General features: G+C 36.8%; 1 protein-coding gene across 4 annotated transcripts in view; it reads left to right on the top strand.

The window, feature by feature from the left end:
* Window positions 1–18,707, top strand: part of DCLK2 (doublecortin-like kinase 2) — an 82,069-nt gene that overhangs the window by 49,945 nt on the left and 13,417 nt on the right. For 2 of the 4 annotated variants that reach the window (XM_010193476.1, XM_010193468.1), the window contains 6 exons: window positions 409–411; window positions 7,167–7,239; window positions 8,252–8,360; window positions 12,082–12,139; window positions 15,802–15,921; window positions 18,477–18,623. In XM_010193476.1, coding sequence (XP_010191778.1) covers window positions 409–411; window positions 7,167–7,239; window positions 8,252–8,360; window positions 12,082–12,139; window positions 15,802–15,921; window positions 18,477–18,623 — 510 coding nt within the window. The remainder of the gene's footprint in view (window positions 1–408; window positions 412–7,166; window positions 7,240–8,251; window positions 8,361–12,081; window positions 12,140–15,801; window positions 15,922–18,476; window positions 18,624–18,707) is intronic. The other 2 variants (XM_010193483.1, XM_010193491.1) reach the window with 1 other exon arrangement.

Below are 18,707 nucleotides of genomic sequence, written 5' to 3'. Positions count from 1 at the left end.
TTGAGAAAATATTTTTATTTATTTGTTTAATTCTGATATATTTTTAGTTGTTTCATTCATTGAGGCAATTTAGTGTTGATTTCTCTGTCGTGGTTTAGAGCTGGGCTGGTCACTAAATCCTGGACAGATGCTCTCTATTAACCCTTCTCCCCTCCTCAGAAGGGAAAAGAGAGTAAGGGAGAGAGACTTTATGGGTTGAAAAATAAAACTAACAGATTTAATAAAACAATAATACTAATACTACATAATAATAATGTAAATAGGAAAATAATGAAATATATACAGATATGTACAAATATATATACAAAGCCAATATAAAAGCCTCCCCCACCCTCCCCCAATGACGATTACATCACCAGAGGCTCTGCGGAGCTGGGCACTGGAAAAGTCCCAGTCTGGACTATGCAGCAGGTGGGGGCAGGATGCAGTACACACAAATCAGGATTGGAGGCAGACGAATTAGCAAGGTTCTGCATGGACTTTGGCTGTTGAAGGGGTCAAGACAGAAGGAAAGGTCCAAGATGGAAGGATTGAGACCATCATGGTCCCTTGGCTTTATGCTGAGTATGACATACGTGGGATAGAATACCTAGTTCGTCACTTTTGGGTACACTCCTCCCCTTAGGTGCAGATACAGTACTCATGGTGTGACAGTGGCCTTATGATTATAACTTGTAGCAGTACACACTGTCTGGAAAAACATGCTGCTAGTTTCAGCAAGTTCAGCCACTTAGAAGAGGCTGAGCTGAAAAGTAAAATCACTAAATAGAAAATCAGTTCTATTTAGCTCAAACCAGGATATCTCTGCCTTTATGTTGTTGCGCTGTACCATCCCATAGCTTCTCTTTGTCCAAAGCAACATAGATTGGTCTTTCCCCTACAAAGCATTTTCAAAAGCAGTAGTAGTTCCAACATTGAAAACTAGAACTATGTGTCTTAAATTTGTCCGGACAGCTCTATTATAAAACCTACAGTAGAGGACACCAAAGTCATTGGATTTGAGGCTTTCAGCTGGTCTGTACTATGTTTACAAAATGCTCTTTTGTCTTTCTTTATTGAAATTACAAGTTTAGAAGCTAGGGAATTTGGCTCATTTTTTCCCACACTTGTCCTGTCTGCTTTTAGCCAATTAAAGCTCCATTAAGATAGAGATAATTCTGATAGTAACAAGCAATTTTCAGTGAAGTGGACTTGTCATCTTTGCCTTTCACTGTCAATTTCACTGAAGTAGGCTGTTGTACTTTTTCATTTTGGAATTTAGTTGATACTGCATACCAGTGGGTTTTCATGTCAAATAATTCATCCCTACGTGACCAAAGAAACTAGCAAAAATTAATTAATCATATCAGACCTGATATGTTACTGAAGTAGTGAGTACCTCTTGTTTTATTGCTTTAGGATGCATCTGTTCAGTAGTAGGATCCCAGCTGTGCTCCTGAGACTAAATCTAGGGAAAGTTAGCTAGTGAATCTCAGGATAAATTCCAAATGGATCAAGAACACTGTGCCGTGACCCGTGCTTCTTGATTATGTTCTAGTAGTAATGACTGTTTTGGTGAAGTGTCAATGTAAAACCAGTAACAGGGAGGCATAGTTTTATGCAAAACTAGGTTTTTCTAAGAAACACATTATTATTTTTGCAGGATTGATCTTGGCCAGTCTGATGAGGAAAACAGAGGGAAAGCAGGGACCAATTTTATCATTTTGAGATTACTGCTTTTCCCTATCGCTAAATAATTTCTTGTTGCTAAGGCTGCATTGCTGAGCAGACAAGTAGTCTGGCTTCCTGCATTTGTTTAAAGAATGTGTCATGACTACAGCTGAATGAAAATGTAGATATAAATACCATAGCAGACAGTGAAAGAATAAAGTGTACTTCTGAGTTTTCTGGCTTTGCAAATGCAGTATTTTAGCTGGTTCGTTGTGTAGAAAACATACATGTTTATTATTGTAGAGCACGAAACAGCAATGCTTAAGAATGGTTTTATATGAGCTTGGGACAACAGGAAAAGGGAACAAATCAGGGTTGATATTCTATTTCCTGTAAAGAGCAGACCATCAGAGCCAGCTGCAAGTGAACTGTCCTTTAAAAACTGTTGTTTGGAAAGCGAATGCAAAATAAAATATTTGACTATAGATTAGAACCTGACTAAGCGTTTTGAAGTTCAGTGTAAAGCTCAAATGATACTACTAGTCATTAAGGCAGTAAACTTGCAAAATATACTGATTGCAACAAGAATTTTTGCCCAGTCTCAGACACTGAGCCTTACATCATATTCTCTACATGCCACTTTTCCTTCAAAGTGAAGTCGTTTCAGTTCCCAAGGACTCCTTCTGCTTCACAACACTTTATATGCAGAAGTGGTATGCTCAGGCAGAGAAAACTCCTTGCAGGAAACGCTCCTTGTGAACAGCTTATCTTTTATGAGAAGGACTTTCCTTCTGTCCTTTTTAGGTCTTCCAACCAGAGTGCCTTTTTGCTATTGTTTAGTACATAGAGTAAGCCAATGTGCTGTGCAACATCCCAATCTTGCAAAAGTGTTTTTAAAAAAATTGTACTGTAGCCAGAGAGTGTATTGAAGAAATTTGTGTGATGGCTCAAGAATAGTAAACACTACAGAATTTTCCCACAACCCCAAATAAATACCTTTATTCCAGTAACTGACAAATATGGATACTGTGCACACAGTTGCTTGCTACTATGTATTCTTACTAAAGTTGTTTATTTTTAACCTCACAGTTTTAGCCTATAACTGAGCATTTCTCTTTGCAGAGGGTTTCTTTCAAGGTAAAGAATTAGATATAAAAGTTAACAAGTATGGGCATGAGGTAAATTACTAGTCTGTATAATGTGCTTTTTTGAGCAAATGCTTTTGAGTTTCTTATTTTTCTATTAATTTTTCCATAGAGAATAAAACTAGTGCATGGATTAAAAAATAATGGTAAGTGTATTAGATGACACAGAACAAGTGACTGAGAGGAGTCATTTTGCTATTCTGTAGGTGGGTCACAATTTAAAGGTTTAATCTTTTTCTTTGTTTCTAAGTGTGCATTTATATGCACCCAGGTATGCAGTGCTGTTAGGGGTACTTTTGACTTTTAGCTCTTCCATTACATCTGTTAGTAAGCACACTTAGTACAACGAAAAATCATCCAGGCGCATAGGAGATTTTGGAAAGTGGTGTCATAATTTCCCTCTTGAAATTAAGTACCACACCATCTTGTCATCTTTTTAAAAAGAAAAGAGAATTGTACAAATAAAGTAGCTTTACTGATGAGGTCTTTCTTAGAATCCCAATTATGCTAGATAAATTGTGTTTGAATTTTTCTCAGTATTACTTTTTTGATTGAATGACCAAATGACTAAAGTGAAAGGCCATTAATACCTGATCCAAGAAATAACTTAAGCACTTTCTTAACTTTAAGTTATTGAGTAGTCCCTTTTACTTCGATGAAGATGTTAATGTACTTAAAGTTAAACATGTGCTTAAGTGATTTGAAGGATTAGTGCCTGTCTTCGTGAAGGTTTTAATCCCTTCAGTATTGTACACTTGTGCTTCTGTTAGCAGTTGCATGTTGTCATGGAAGTGCACCAAAATGGCTACACACATAAATAAGGAACTCAAGCAGGCTTTTAATCTTTAACTGAAATCAAGCAGCCAAAACCTCATCACCACAACAATGTTCCACTGACATTTAACAAATACGGGTTCAATATTCTCGTTGAGAATATCACCACACACAGCTGAGTTAACAACTCTTTACGTTTTAGTCCCAATGATCCAAAATGCACACTCACTCACCTAATGAAGAGAAGGCTCTCAGTGTCAAGAAGTTACCCTAAGTGGTGCCTCAATTCAAGGGGGAAGTCTCCCACTGCAGACCCTCTGCTCCAACAAGGACCGACTCAAATGTGCCCTCTGGCAGGGCCCCATTTATACACCAGTCAAATCAGATCTGAGATCAAAATATGGTTGTGTCAGCCCCCTATTGGCTGAGGACCCCAACTTCCCCAGCTTTACCCCCACTGTGTGGACGGGACAAGATGAGGGTGGAGGCAGGGGAGGGGCAGTCCTGGTGCTGCCAGGGCCAGAAACTTTGGTGCTACTTCTGTTGGGTTTCTCAGCTCTTCAGCAGGGTAGGTGCATCTGCTACACATGTTAAGAATATTTACATGCAATTATCCAACCTAGTGACACAGATGCAATAACAGTTCTTAGAGTTCTTTTAACTGCTGCCTTTGAATTTACAATTCAGCATCTTTCTTGCTCATACAGTGGATAAAAAGAGTTGGCTAATTTGTGCTGGTAGAAAGACTAATGTATTGCACTTAGTGTTAAGTCCATTCACCATTGTTATCAGTTTGCTAAAAGCTTTACATAATGTGATGCAATTCAAAATCTCTCTAGAAAAAGGGTAAATATTTATGTAGTTCTTCAGTATTTCCAGAGCAGCACAACAAATTGCATGACATTATATATCTATATATGCCACACCATGTATGCTCAAATCATTGCGAGCAAAACCACTACATTCTAATTGGCTATTGTACTGTTACAAGTAGCTCCTCAGTATAGTTGGATTACTAGCAGTCTTTAAGTATTGCTTTAAAAGGACAAAATTTCTGTCTTTCAAATTACATTAATACTAAGCATTAAAATGCTAACAGTGTCTCACTGGAAATACTGATTATATAAATAACATTTAATGTATGTTTTATATAACTTTTAGCCCATTCTTATTGCAGCCTTTCAGGATGAATTAGTGACACTATAAAAGCATTCCCAGATTTCAGAGAATACTTCTGCAAACAGCTAATTCTAAATATTACATGCCACTGGCTAGTTAAATGATTAGAAAATTACTTTAGTAATAAAAACTGCTAAATTCTGTGTCACTTATTCTCAATTCCTACCTCCTTCTTACTTTTTCTGGCTAGTCAAGCACCTTGCAGACACTACAGTAGAAATACACTCCAGACACAGCAGATAAAAGACTAGACTGGTTTTGCTGCTAAGAAACTGAGACACAGACCTGTAGCACCCAAATTACAAGCAATCTCTGTTGCAGCATGAGTTTGGCCTCCTGTCTAGAGCCTGAGGCAAATTAGTGGTAGAGCTACTGTTAAACCTGCCATTTCAGGTTCTCATCTAGCACCTCAGATAGCAATAGCATTAGATTTTTGCTTTTCCTATTCCTTTTGGCTCTTTTCTTGTTGCTGTTTTCTTCTTTCTTGTAAATCCTATGGTAAGAAGGAAAGTGCCCTGTCATGCACTGACCTGTTTACAAGGATGAAGGAAGTTGGAAATGTGGGCTAGATATTCCCATGTATTGTCACTCAATGAAAACCCAAAATAGATTACTAATATTTTTGTCTGATGACTAATACTTTGCAGTGATATGTTCTGTTCTCTCTGCTTCATGCTTGAAGAAAATGTGACTGACTGGTTAAGAGACTGACTCATGATTTTGCACAAATGTCATTTAACCCAAATGTCCTTGTCCCTGCTCCCTGTGAAATAAATAGATAACTCAGGAAAACAGCAACATTAACATAGCCTGGTTTTACGTTATTAGCAAGGAGCAGAGTAGTAGCTGACTGATTGCTGTTTGATGCTACTTCTATGCCCAAAGCTTGTAAACATCAGCGTTTTAGAGGCTCTGCAAAATTAAGTTGTACAGCTTCTAGTTACTGTACCTTTAGCTGATCTGGCAGCTCAGCTGCCACTGGAAACTTAAGCATTCATTAGCATTTCATGAGCCTTTAGACAATATCCCTATCTGTCAGTTCAGTTCTTTCATTGACAATAGTGTTAATGATTTAAAATATTCAGCAGTGTAACCAGACAATGTCAGCTAAAATGGAAAAGGCTGCATTTGCATTCCTGGTGTCATGCAAAGCCATTTCAACAGACACTGAGCTTAAGGCAGAGAAGCATTTTAATCCTTCATATGGTGAGTGGTGAGAACTACTATAATAGTCCATGAAGAACACAAGATATGGAAGTTCAGAGATTAGCTAGAAACGTTACGTAGAGGTAGGGGGAATGATCTAAAATATATTTTCATTTCATAGAGCTTCCTATACTTAACTGTAATGGGAGAGCTTATAAACAGTGATGCATGGAACATATCCAGTATATTTTACTATTTATGGCATTCACTCCTATCCCTCCACCCTTTTTTTAAATAAAAAATGATTGTAGTGTATGACCCTGGGCAATATAACAGAATGATTTTAAGTAGAATTGCGGAGATTCAGGTAGAGTACCAATTAAGTTGTTAGTGCAGCAAAAGTAGTTTTCTTCAGCCTTTATCCTTCAAAATAATTTTGATATTTGTTTTTTACACAGTGTCACAGTTACTAAAATTAGATCTATGTCTGGATGTTTATCAGGCATAAAACTTGAAATGCTTGTAGATATCATAGATCTTCACATCCATAAAACCCTAAAATCCAGACCACTAAATTATCAAGCAAATCTGACTATTGTAGATGTACCCAGCCACCTCTACCAAAATTCTGTTATTTAAATTAAAACTAGTAGGGCTACACAAGCATTTCTACGTTGCCTCCCTAGCATGGTTCAGTGCTAATCTGAAAAGAGCATATATTGACAGAGTTCAGTTAGGGAAACCTCAGTCAGTGCCAGCTGTGAAGAGATGTGCTAGACTACAGCATGAGAGCATGTGCTTGCTGCACTGGCTGCGGAATAGTCTGGAAATGGCTGTCTCTGGCTTATGTGATCATGTATGCAGAGTGTATTACAATGATCTTGTTGCATAGAAGGAGGAGGGAATGTTGCCTCCACATGCACTGGCTCTGCAGTGTTTAGATGGGACTTGATGCAGCTGGAGGGAATTTTCTTTGCTGTTAGCAGGTTTACTGAAATCTGTTCAACTATTTACCTTAATAGGAATATCAGGGCTGGATCTTAAATTGGTACAAGTGACAATGATGTATTGTAACAGTGAAGAACTATGAGAAAGCAAGAATGAAAATAAGATAGCAGTGGAAAAGTAAACTGCATAGGTGTTCTTAAAGTGTTGTGTTTTGGTTTGGTTTGTTGTTTTTTTTTTTTTGCTTTACTGTTGGTTTTTTTTGTCTGGCTCCTTCTTGTGATTACTTTACCATCAGAAATAATAAGTTCTTATATATTTCCATAGATCCCTCCACATGGTGGATCCTCTTCCAATGTGAATGGTGTACCTGAATCACTCCATTGCCAGAGTCCCGAAGGTAGGACACCAAAAATTACTAACAATGAATCCCTGCCAAAATTTTGTTGTGGGTGACAGTCAGTTTAGTGCTTTTAGATGGTTTCTGATTACTCTAATTTTTTGTTCTGAGATGTTTGACACATTATTGAGAACCCTTTATTGGATCTTTTTTTTTTTTTGCATTTGGTTATTGAATTTTCTGCATCAAGCCAGTAAAGCTAGGAAGTAAATTTCATTCTTTTTTTGTCAAGTAGTAGCATATTAGTGGACCCTGCTCTTCAGTTGTCACTATTTAAGTTTAAGTAAACTTTGGACATGACTTGCCTGCAGAGTATCACCAGAAATGTGTTATTGGCTGGATTGAAAGTGGAGCCCTCCTCAAAACAGCACATTGTGCCTCAGGTCCACTAGGCCCACCAACTGATCTTAGCTAAACTTAACATTTTATTCCTTGTATCTTTAAAGCAATGAGGTTTTAAAGATAATTTTAAAATTTCATTTTAGAGTCAATTTTTAAATTTAAAAATACTGAAGTAAGCAGCTATCAAACTTGCTTGCATTTTTGATGTTTCGGCAGCAGCTAAGGGAACTTGAAGGAATTCAGCATATAAAACTTTTGGTTGTTTTACATGCACTGTAGATGAATCTTTGCATTTTTGCTTTGAGTATGAGAAAAGGTACTTAAAGTGTTTTGAGTTCAGAAAATATTTAGGCTAAGTTCTAATATTTAGGCTCTTTATAAACATTCGTAAAGAACTGCATTCATTACTTTTAGAATATGTCACACAAAAACATAGTTTGATTTGTGTGTTAAAAGGTCAAACAGCTGTGATTAGTCTTATCTTGTTCTTTCTTACCTTTGAAATAAAAACAAAGGAGTAAGCTGTGAAAAAAACAGCTTTATGGTTGTTTTTTTTTTTTTTTTGCATTTGTGACTGTTTATGTTTTGTATCCGTGGAACCCATGGGGGTTATATTACATCCTGCTGACACTTCTCTCCAGGTTGTGTTATTGACCTTGCTTTTTTGCAGGTGTGAATGGAAACAAATGCTCAGTGTCATCTACCATTCTTGAGAAGTATAGAGTGGGGAAGGTGATTGGTGATGGCAATTTTGCTGTTGTAAAGGAGTGCATAGAACGGTAAGCAAGGAAACTGCTCGGTACTGCTGGATAAAGCCCTGTGCATTAGCAGAATTGCATAGAAAATGGGCTGAGATGAAAGCAAAGAACAGTTGCAAAGATATGCCTGCACTTCAGGAGAACTAGGCATAGCAAAACACACAGATATTATTCTAGCAAAGGAATAAAAGCAGCAGAGGAACATGGCATTTTATGCCAAAAACTAAAGGAGGTATCACCTTCTAATGGAGGCTCTTAAGGAAACCCCACAGATCTTCAAGAAATCCCCCTCACACAACAGACTGTTATGGATGGCAGGAAATTGTATGTGGCATCTAAACAGTCTTTCAGAGAGCCCCCTTCTGCCTCAGCAATTCTGCTGCTCTAGCATCCCTACAGCCTGCTGCCTAAATGATTTTTCACAGCTTACAATATATGGTAGGCAAAGTATTCTCAAAGGCATGCAGTTGGTGGCAATTAGCCTAAGCTACTGGCTCCTTTGTGCTTACTTCTTCTGTGAGGTGGTGCAGTGAGTAGCCAGAGACTTTTCAAATCAACCCTTCAATATTCCACACTCTGAAATATTCTTGTGCCTGACCTCCCGTGCGGTAGACAGGATACCTTTACAGACTTGTGCTGTGTTTCTGCTCTTCCTCTGCAAGCTTTGTGTCACACTTTGCTGCTAGTGCAAACATAACAGATGATTTGACTGTCACTTTTTCAGTGTATGTTTTTAGAACCACCTTCTGCTATCTTCATCAATCTGAGAGTTATGTCAGCTTCCTAAATATTGTGAGGAATCTCTAACTTGTACACAAATACTGGGCAAATTCAGCAAATGTCCATAAAAAAAATAAAAGTTACAGAAACAGTAGCTAACACTTGTTCCTCATCTGCTGGTTTTCTTTAAATGAAAGGAAAGATAATTATGAATGGAAGCATCTCGTTCCAATCTTAGTAGATCATAGATGCATAGATAAAAACTTTTGCTGTGTCATCTAGATGGACCAAAAGAGTTTGGGTGCTGAGGCTGAACCTGAAGCCTCCTATACTGAAACATATTTGAATGGATCTTACAATCTATAACTTTATTGTTATGGATTGTCTTATTCTCAAGAGAATTGGTTTTTGATATGGTATCTATCTGGATTATGTCTCTCCATTATTGAGAATAATGTATGCAGGTGGTATGCTTTCTGGTTTATAGCAGCAAATGACAATCGTTATTTTTAATACTTTTTTGAGTTGATATACAAGCATGCAAGGTTTATAGAGTAAGGAATAAAGACTGAGGTGGCAGCTCCTACTGATTAACTAGCTGAGTACAGTGCTGATAAAGAAAAAAAATGGCTTAATGTTATCCAAGTATGCTACAATTACTGCTTAAAAAAATGTTCCTGTTGCATGTGCAGGTTTAAGGTAATACTTCTTGTCTAGATGCCAAGGTCTTCATTTTTTGTCTTTTTGAAGAGTTTCTACCAACAAACTCTGGTTCCTGACAAGCATTACCACATTAGTATGTAAAATTATCCCTACTGCTTTAAACACTACAGGTCTATTACAAAAACAGTGAGAAACTAATATTTCTGTCCTTCTCATCTTGCAAGAAGCTACACATGAGAGTCTTGAGTGAAAGTAAATACATGATGCATCACAATGTCTTCCCATGCACCCTGAAATTGGTCACACATCCTTTGTTATCTATAGAGTGAACAACATTCATGAAAGATAACAGGTTAAAAGCATAAAATAACATAATTAATTATTTTCAGGAATATCAACTGTGCATTTTGGAAATCACTCAAGTTCCACTGAAAATATGACAAGGGCTGCTAAGTTACTTGGGTTTCAAAGTGTCATCTGTGCTTTTTGGAATGAGAGGACTGGACTAGAAAAACAACCTTCCAGTTATTTTTAAAAAACTCCAAACAACCCTAAACTTAAGAATCTAGTTTTGTATGTAATACAATCTTTATATTTAGTGAAGCGTTATTAAATGAATTTTATATAAAGTCAATATACAGCAGTTGATACTAATAACAATGTGAGTGGAAATGCCAACCATAAATGCTTGTCTTTAAATTCCTATTAATTATTATACTTCATTTCTAATAGTGTTGTGATTAGAAGCGTTTGTTATGGAGTCAGGATCCTAGTATACCAGCTCTTCTACAGAAAGAATAAGATAGTCTTTTTTGTAAATATATATATTTATAGATATTCATATATAGAGACATGAGTCAACAGATGGATGCTGACAGCTAGACAAAAGAATACCAGAAACATATCAGACAATACTGGTGTATGATAGGCAGTGGTATCAGCACACAAATTATGTGGCTAATATCCAGAGTTTTTTCTTAGGTGCTATAGTAAAGGACATTTGCAAGAGGGATTTGAAGTTCATTGATGAATTGGCATTGTGCATGTTAACTCCTCTTTTTACACAGCATAAATGCTGAAGGTTTCTTAAGTGGGTTTTCCTGATCAGTTGTTTGCGGACTTTCAGATAATGCATTTAATTTAGTACAATGCATAAACTGTGATACTGAATTGCACATTGTGTCCATAGTAGATTTTACACCAGGTCTGTAGTGTAAGAGGATGGCATTTAAGAGATACCATTTAGATAAGACTTCCATCTAAAGACTGGATCAGGTTGTAACTATGACAACCTTGCAGATACAGCTTCACTTTCAGAGCGGAGATTCTCTACTGCATTTTTTCAATAATGGATGAATTGAATGTGAGACATAATTCAGTTCTTTTTTTTGGTAAGGTATTTCTTTTGATTCGTTGTATCAAATGCAAAAAGTATAGTGAAAATTAATCTGGAAGTTTAAAAACATGCCTAACTTTTGCTTTTGTAACTGCTTCCATGTTTTTTACCATACATGCTAGTGATGTTCTGACACACACTGGAGTCTGTAGGTACTGACACAACACAAAATAGTAGCAACAGGGTCTTATCGCATTTTTCTTGTGATTTTTAGTTCATTGTTAATATAAATAGTAATGTCTTATTTAAAAAATTCTGTTGCATTTTTCTCCCATTTTCTCACCTGCTAGAGAGAGAGAGAACAGTCTTAAAGGGATGAACTGCAAACAAGAGCTCCTTTCTGGGAGAGTATATAGTGAAAACAGTCATTTTTTTTACTTTGTATATAACCACCCTCTTAAATGTCATGGCACTTCAGATGACTACTATAGAATTCCATAGAATAGTTTAAAAATTTTTTAAAAAGTATTAAATATAAAATGTAAAAAATAGTGCCCAATACATTCTGTGGGATTTTACACTAGTCTGCAATGAACTATGGAGTTTTAGCTCTGCTTAATCCTATTGAATTTTTCCACTAGATTATCAATCTTTCTTCTGCTCACTTACCCGTAAATGTGTATGATTTTATCTTTAAAGCCTACCAGTTGAACAAAACTAAGTGGAAGGCTCAAGACAAATTCTGCATGTTGCATTAAAGAAATGACAGAGTTGTGCCAGGTCATAGAAGAATTAATTGCAGCTGGAGCCCGGGATTAATACACAAACTGAGCTAGGTTGTGGTAGTCAGGGAAACAGCAGGTGCAAATCTGTTGAGAAAACGAAAAACAAAGTCAAGTTCATTCTGTCAGCAACCTCCATGTGTCAAGGCATTCCGTTATGATGATGTGTATTCTTACAGATACTGCCACAATTTGTTGACCAGTTTCTAATTAATGCTTCTTACATTTTTTTTCTTATTAGATCCACAGGAAAGGAATTTGCACTGAAGATCATAGACAAGGCTAAATGCTGTGGAAAGGTAGCGTACAACAATTTACATGTATAAGAAAAATAGCAGAAGCAGCACTAGCAGCTGCTCATTAGTCATAAATGGTGGGTGTGTTTGGGTTTTCTGACTATTTTCAGAATATCTGTTTGACAGAATTATAATGTATCCAAGAAGCAAATAATTAAAGTAGTGAGTGCTAGTCTGCTAGATAAGAGTGAAATACAAATTGCCATCCATTTTATTGGACTAACAAAGAAAATCCTAATATGTGTCCAAAGTTATATCAGAAGAGAAATGGCAAAAATATATTACAAATATTTTGATCTTTAAAATACGAGCAAGGAAATTTGCAGCAATATTTGTGTAACTCCCATTCCTCTCTGCCTCTTATTTTTGTCTTTTTATGGCTGTACATGCTCATTTTTATATGGAGAACATGGATTTGGAAAGGAAGTTTCACGATCATTTCTTTCTGTATGTGTAGTTTTACCATCCTATATGACAAAGATCTCTTAGCAAGAAAGTTCTTTAAACTTTAATTCAAGCTCAAAAAAAAAATGTTTCTCCAGCAGAACAGCATATTACATAATCAAAGCAAATATCTGAGAATGTTCTAGACCTCTCTTCACCTTCCTCCCAAGTACAGAGATTTATAAAAAAGGAAGAAAAAAACCCCTCCAACCTAAATCCAAGAATGTAGACTGTGTTGGAATAAATAACAACAATTGAAATACTTTTATTTTCACTACTTTGCAAAACTCAAAAAAAAAAGTGCTCTAGAGGAACTTATGAATCAAATTGATCATAGTTTAGTGTTAGCTAAAAGAACACTGATGGCACAGTATTAATTAGCAATCAAATTATGGATTAAAGTCTCTTCGAGAGTAGGAAATACGCCATTCTCTCAAGGATGAAGATGAAAATATAGACTTTTGGATGCAAACACCCTGCTTTTTATGTAAATGATCGCACTGAAATGATTCTGGAGATAACTCTGCAACCAAGTTGAGGTTTTAATTCAAAGGAACCCTTTTTGTCAGTTACGCAGAGTAACTGCTCTGAAGTGTAATTCAGAGCTCCAAATGCTGAATGTGACCTTGTAGGAAGAAATAACAAGTCTGTACGACATTCCTGTATGGTAAGGAGCTGTATATTACTGTACACTACTGCATTACCTGCTGTGATGGCTTGCTTTAAGTAGAGGTCCTCAAACAGAAATGTTTTATCTATATGCAAATTTTGAAGTTGTCTGTCAGGTGCTAGGAAATGAGTGTTCCCACCCCCATCACTTTATCTCGTAATCTCTAGGTTTATTTAAGGGAAATTTTAGAAAGGAATCTTAAAAATGTATAACCACAAGAAAAACAGTGCTAGAATTCCCTTTTTTGAGATTTAAATGTCGCCATTTCTTCAGCTGTGTGAAGGATGACCCAGTGTGTTTCACTGCAAAAGAAACTTTTGGGTGATGTGTATAGCTTTCAACTTAAGGTGTTTTGTATTACTTTTCTGAGTCAGCTACCTAGGTATCATAAATTGGAATGGTCCAGAGATAGACAATTTATTTTATACAGCGGAGTTTAGACATATTTTTTATTTGTCATTCTCTGTACTTTAAAACAAGCAAATTAAAAAAAACCAACCCCATGGATGCATACTTGTCTTTTGAAAGGACCTGTGTCTGTATAGCTACATACAGATACACGTATGTACAAGCAGAGGACTGTTAGGAAGATATTTATACCTGTTAGGGCAGTGGCAGAACTGTCCAGGAAGAATTCCAACAGACCAAATAATTAAATTTTGCTACAGATTAGTCCTTCCTCGCTCCCTTTCACATGCCTTGAAACACTTGTCTGGCCCAAATATGCATGACTTATATGTTGCTTACTGCTGTCTAGCAGTTTATCTTACCTTGGATGTCCTAAAACTTGAATCCAATTGACTAATGTATTTTCCACAGGCTTAAGTGTTAATTATACAATTAATTACCTGTAAGTAAATCATATTAATGCAGACTGAAATCTACATTGCAGTATCCAGGAGAAGATTATAACAAATTTGAGATTTATTATTATTATTATTATTATTATTATTATTATTATTATTACATGACAAAATATAGAAAAGACAGTGGGGTGATTCAGAATAACTAACTATATATGCTAGTCAGCATTTGGAGGACAGGTATTAAATTAGTAGCTCAACAACATTTTGGAGCCTTCTTTAAAACTATTATTTTTGTTTATTTTAAAGAAATACTACTTATGCCTAAGCTTTATTTAAAGCATTTAACAATTTAGTCAAGTGAAACAAATCAAGCACAGGTGAAGCTATTATGCATTTGTAATAATTAACATGTTATCTATTCTTTAGATGGAAAGAATTATAATAAGATTTTTGCTTGGACTCTTAAAGCTAGTTTTGATTTTACAGGTTTCCATCCATAAGGCTTGGTATGCTGTGGCTGTTCACTTTTGTCTGTTGATGAGATTCAGCGTTGTGTTTAACAAAGTTGCTTCATGTATGTTTGTTTGTTTTTTCTCCAGAGCACCTTTGCTTGGAGCAGACATATGTTTTTTCAGAATGACAATTGATGCTCTGTCAAACTGAATTTCAAAGGTGTGACCGTATAACCCATATATGCTGCACCGTACTCTCACAAAATGAGATGCACACATGGCATGTGGTTTCTGAGTTAGATAGCCACGTAAAGCTTTAGCAAAAACACAGTGCATTAATAAATAACCCTGGAAATGGAAGATGAAGTTGTGGAAGATCTTCAGTTACTGCTTATGCACAGTGGATCACATCTCCTTCTGGTGTTCTGTTCACAAGTGCATGAAGTGCATGCTACTGACTAGTGCATTAAACATGAATAAGTTCCAAGTCCAATGAGATTATCTGTTACCCGCCCAAGTGTAAGGAAACTAGTGTTTTATGCAGGCATTGTTACTTTTTTTGCAGTGAATCTAAATACAATATTTGTATCCCAAATCATTCTTCCCATGAAAGGAGGTCTCCAGTGTTAAAGAAGTGCTAGAAAAACAAAACATTCTGAAAGTAATTTGTTCTTGAAACTCATTACTTTCTCTGAAGTATAAGGAAGGGGAAATTAAACTCAATCTGTGCTGTTAAACTGTTGGAGCCAAAATTACTTAACTAAGCAGGTAGTAAATCTGAACATACATATAAAATGAACTGAAATTCATAACCAAAGCAGTTATATTTTTTCCTGCATATAATCCACAACTTTTTTAAAAAAATGAAGTCCTTGAAAATAAATCCTAGGTTATCTGTCCTTGAGTAACCTGCACTAAATGAAAGGTGAAGGCTGGAAAGGATCAAGAACGCATTAACTGTTGATGTAAGGTGACAGGTTACAATGATCCAGCTTGGGGTGGAGGGAGTCCGAACTTAATTTCACCTCCTAATACCCACATAAGAATATAATCTGCACTTCCTGAATTGCTGTCATGTTCTAGGATCTTTTTTGAGAGATAACCCATTGGCTATGTTTGTGAAATACAGTATTTTAAATTAAATCTAGCATCTAACAATAACCTTCTACTATGCAAATTAAACAGTAAAAAGTGCTCACTGATCCATGTGATCAGTGGTCAGGTGATCAAAGGAAAAGTGAATTGGCAATTTTGTGTCTATTCAGATAAACTTCCATCCTCCTTTCTGAACAGGAACACCTGATTGAAAATGAAGTGTGTATTCTGCGTCGAGTGAAGCATCCAAATATCATTATGCTTGTAGAGGAAATGGACACTCCAACAGAACTTTATCTGGTGATGGAGCTGGTCAAGGTAAGACTAAGGAGGATTTTTTTTGTTTTTTTAAATTCTCTGTGTTGGTGTGAAGAAAAGTATCTAGGAACATTAAGATCTTGGGAGACATAATCAGGTAAGATTTCAGTGGCAGCCTGCATTTTTATTCATGGAAATACTTTTGTCAATGAGTTTTATTAATGGAATTTATGTCTTTTCAGTTGTAATTAGACTATTTACACAGATCTGAGGTAATTTTGTGGAGTATGTGTGCAGTCTAGAGAGAAGTCGATAGTGGTTTTTATATCATGCTTACCATATGCAGAGGTAATAGTGATATGCATTTACCAACCGAATACCTACATTTATTTCACTAATAATTTAATAATTTGCTTTAAAAAAAACACTCTTTAATGAATTTATGTTAGTAGGCAGTAGATAAAATGAATAGTTTAAACTCAAGTAATTATACTCCAGCAAAATTAAAACTCAAAAAATCTCACCTGTTTTGCATGTATCAGACATTCACTCGCCTTATTTCCAGTTTGCCAAAAAACAGATGCTGCTTTCATACATGTACAAAGAAAACAATAATTTCTGTAGCCTACTAATTTCTCTTCCTTTCTAGAAGTTATTTTTATATAGTAGAGGCTTTTTTTGGTTTAAGACAGTAAAATTTTTTTTTATATTTTAATACACCACCATCTTGGCATGTATTTTCTGAATTGCTGCTTCTCTTCCACGTGTATTGAAATGCTTGGAATGCCACCCACAACTCAGACAGATCACTCCTACAGATGTATCCAGGGTAACCATCATAGAGACACCCACGTTAAACTTGTTGCAGTGACTGGAAATGCTGCATCAGTAACTCGCTTACATGTTGTTATGCATTCCAAGAGGAACAGGGCATCCATAATCAGAGATTGCATGACTGGCACATTCAGAAATCACCTGTGAGTTCTGCACTTAGGCACATCATGCTTATGTTTGTCCTATTGAGCTATATTTATTTGATATTTCTGCAATTTTCAGTTCATTACAATTGTCCTTACAACATCCTTCTCTCTAGTTTGGAAAGATATGGATTTGGTGGGTGGAGTGTTCAATGGATAAGGAATTGCTTGGATGGTTGCATCCAGAGGATAGTGACCAATGGCCCAATGTAGATGGGTGACAAAATGGTGTCCCTTAAGGGTTTGTACTGGGACCCATGCTGTTTAATATCTTCATCAATGATATAGTCAGTGGGATCGTGGGCACCTTCAGCAAGTTTGCAGGTGACACCAAGCTGACTGGTGTGGTTGACATGCCAGAGGGATGGGATGTCATCCAGAGGGACCTGCACAAGCTGGAGTTGTGGGCCCATGTGAACCTCATGAGGTTCAACACGGCCAAGTGCAAGGTCCTGCACCTGGGTAGGGAGCAATCTTCGTTATCAGTACAGGCTGGGAGATGATGTGATAGGGAGCAGCCCTGTGGAAAGGGACTTCGGGTACTGGTGAACAAAAAGCTAGATGTGAGCCAAAAATGCACCCTCGCAGCACAGAAGGCCAATCACAGCCTGGGCTGCATCAAAATGTGTGGCCAGCAGATCGAGGGAGGTGATTCTGCTCCTTTACTCTGCTCTGGCGAGGCCTCACCTGCAGTACTGTGTCCAGCTCTGGAGCACTCAACACAAGAAGGACATGGATCTGTTGGAGTAGGTCCAGAGGAGGGCCACAAAAACTATCAGCGGGCTGGAGCAACTCTCCTGTGAAGACAGCCTGAGAGAGCTGGGGTTGTTCAGCCTGGAGAAGAGAAGGCTCCAAGGAGACCTTATAGCAGCCTTCCAGTACCTGAAGGGGGCCTACAAGAAAGCTGGAGAGAGACTATTTTCAAGGGCATGTAGCAATAGGATAACAGGTAATGGTTTTAAACTAAAGCAGGGTAGATTTAGATTAGACATTATGAAGAAATTTTTCACAATAAGTGTGTGTGGTGAAACACTGGAACAGGTTGCCCAGTGAGGTACTGAAGGCCCCTTCCCTGGAGATGTTCAAGGTCAGACTTGATGGGGCTCTGAGCAATCTGATCTAGTAACAATGTCCCTGCTTACTGCATGGGGGGGTGGACTAGATGACTTTTACAATACGTTCTGTGGTTCTATGATTTATTACATTAGGCTTTTTATTATTTGGCTATTCTATATTACCTTAGGCTTTACTCAAAATAAGGGCTGTTTTTTTGCTATGTAAGAATATTATATTGAAAAGAACCAGCAAAGGGATGTATGCCTGTACCTGTATGTAATACAAGGGAGTGATCAAAGATAGGAAGATTAATAAAATTAAAGCAAGGCAGAGAAGAGCTGTGATTTGCACAGGCATGGACACCAGAAGCCTAGAGTACAGCTGAGAATTCAATGTAGATGAACCAATCCCAGTCTAGCATCTTGGTGATAAGATCATCTTTCCACAAAATATTTTTTCTTACTATTCAACCAGCATTTGAGCATGCCTTTTGTAAGGGAAGATTTTACATGGCTTCTTTATGAAATATCATAATCTTAATTATTTTTCCTGTAATGATCTATTATCTTTTCATTACTTTAGGGAGGAGATCTATTCGATGCTATTACTTCCTCTACAAAATACACAGAGCGAGATGGGAGTGCAATGGTTTACAATCTAGCTAGTGCACTCAAATACCTTCACAGTCTCAACATTGTGCACAGAGACATTAAGCCAGAAAATCTCCTGGTATGTCCCATTTATTTTCTAATATTTTCTCTTACTTTGTTCTCATTAATGCAAATGCCTGTATATAAATGTCAAGGAGCTGAG

This window comes from Mesitornis unicolor, unplaced genomic scaffold (genome assembly GCF_000695765.1).
Source record: "Mesitornis unicolor isolate BGI_N332 unplaced genomic scaffold, ASM69576v1 scaffold22280, whole genome shotgun sequence".
NCBI classification, from domain to species: Eukaryota; Metazoa; Chordata; class Aves; order Mesitornithiformes; family Mesitornithidae; genus Mesitornis; species Mesitornis unicolor.
This window is presented reverse-complemented; position numbering and strand designations above follow the sequence as displayed.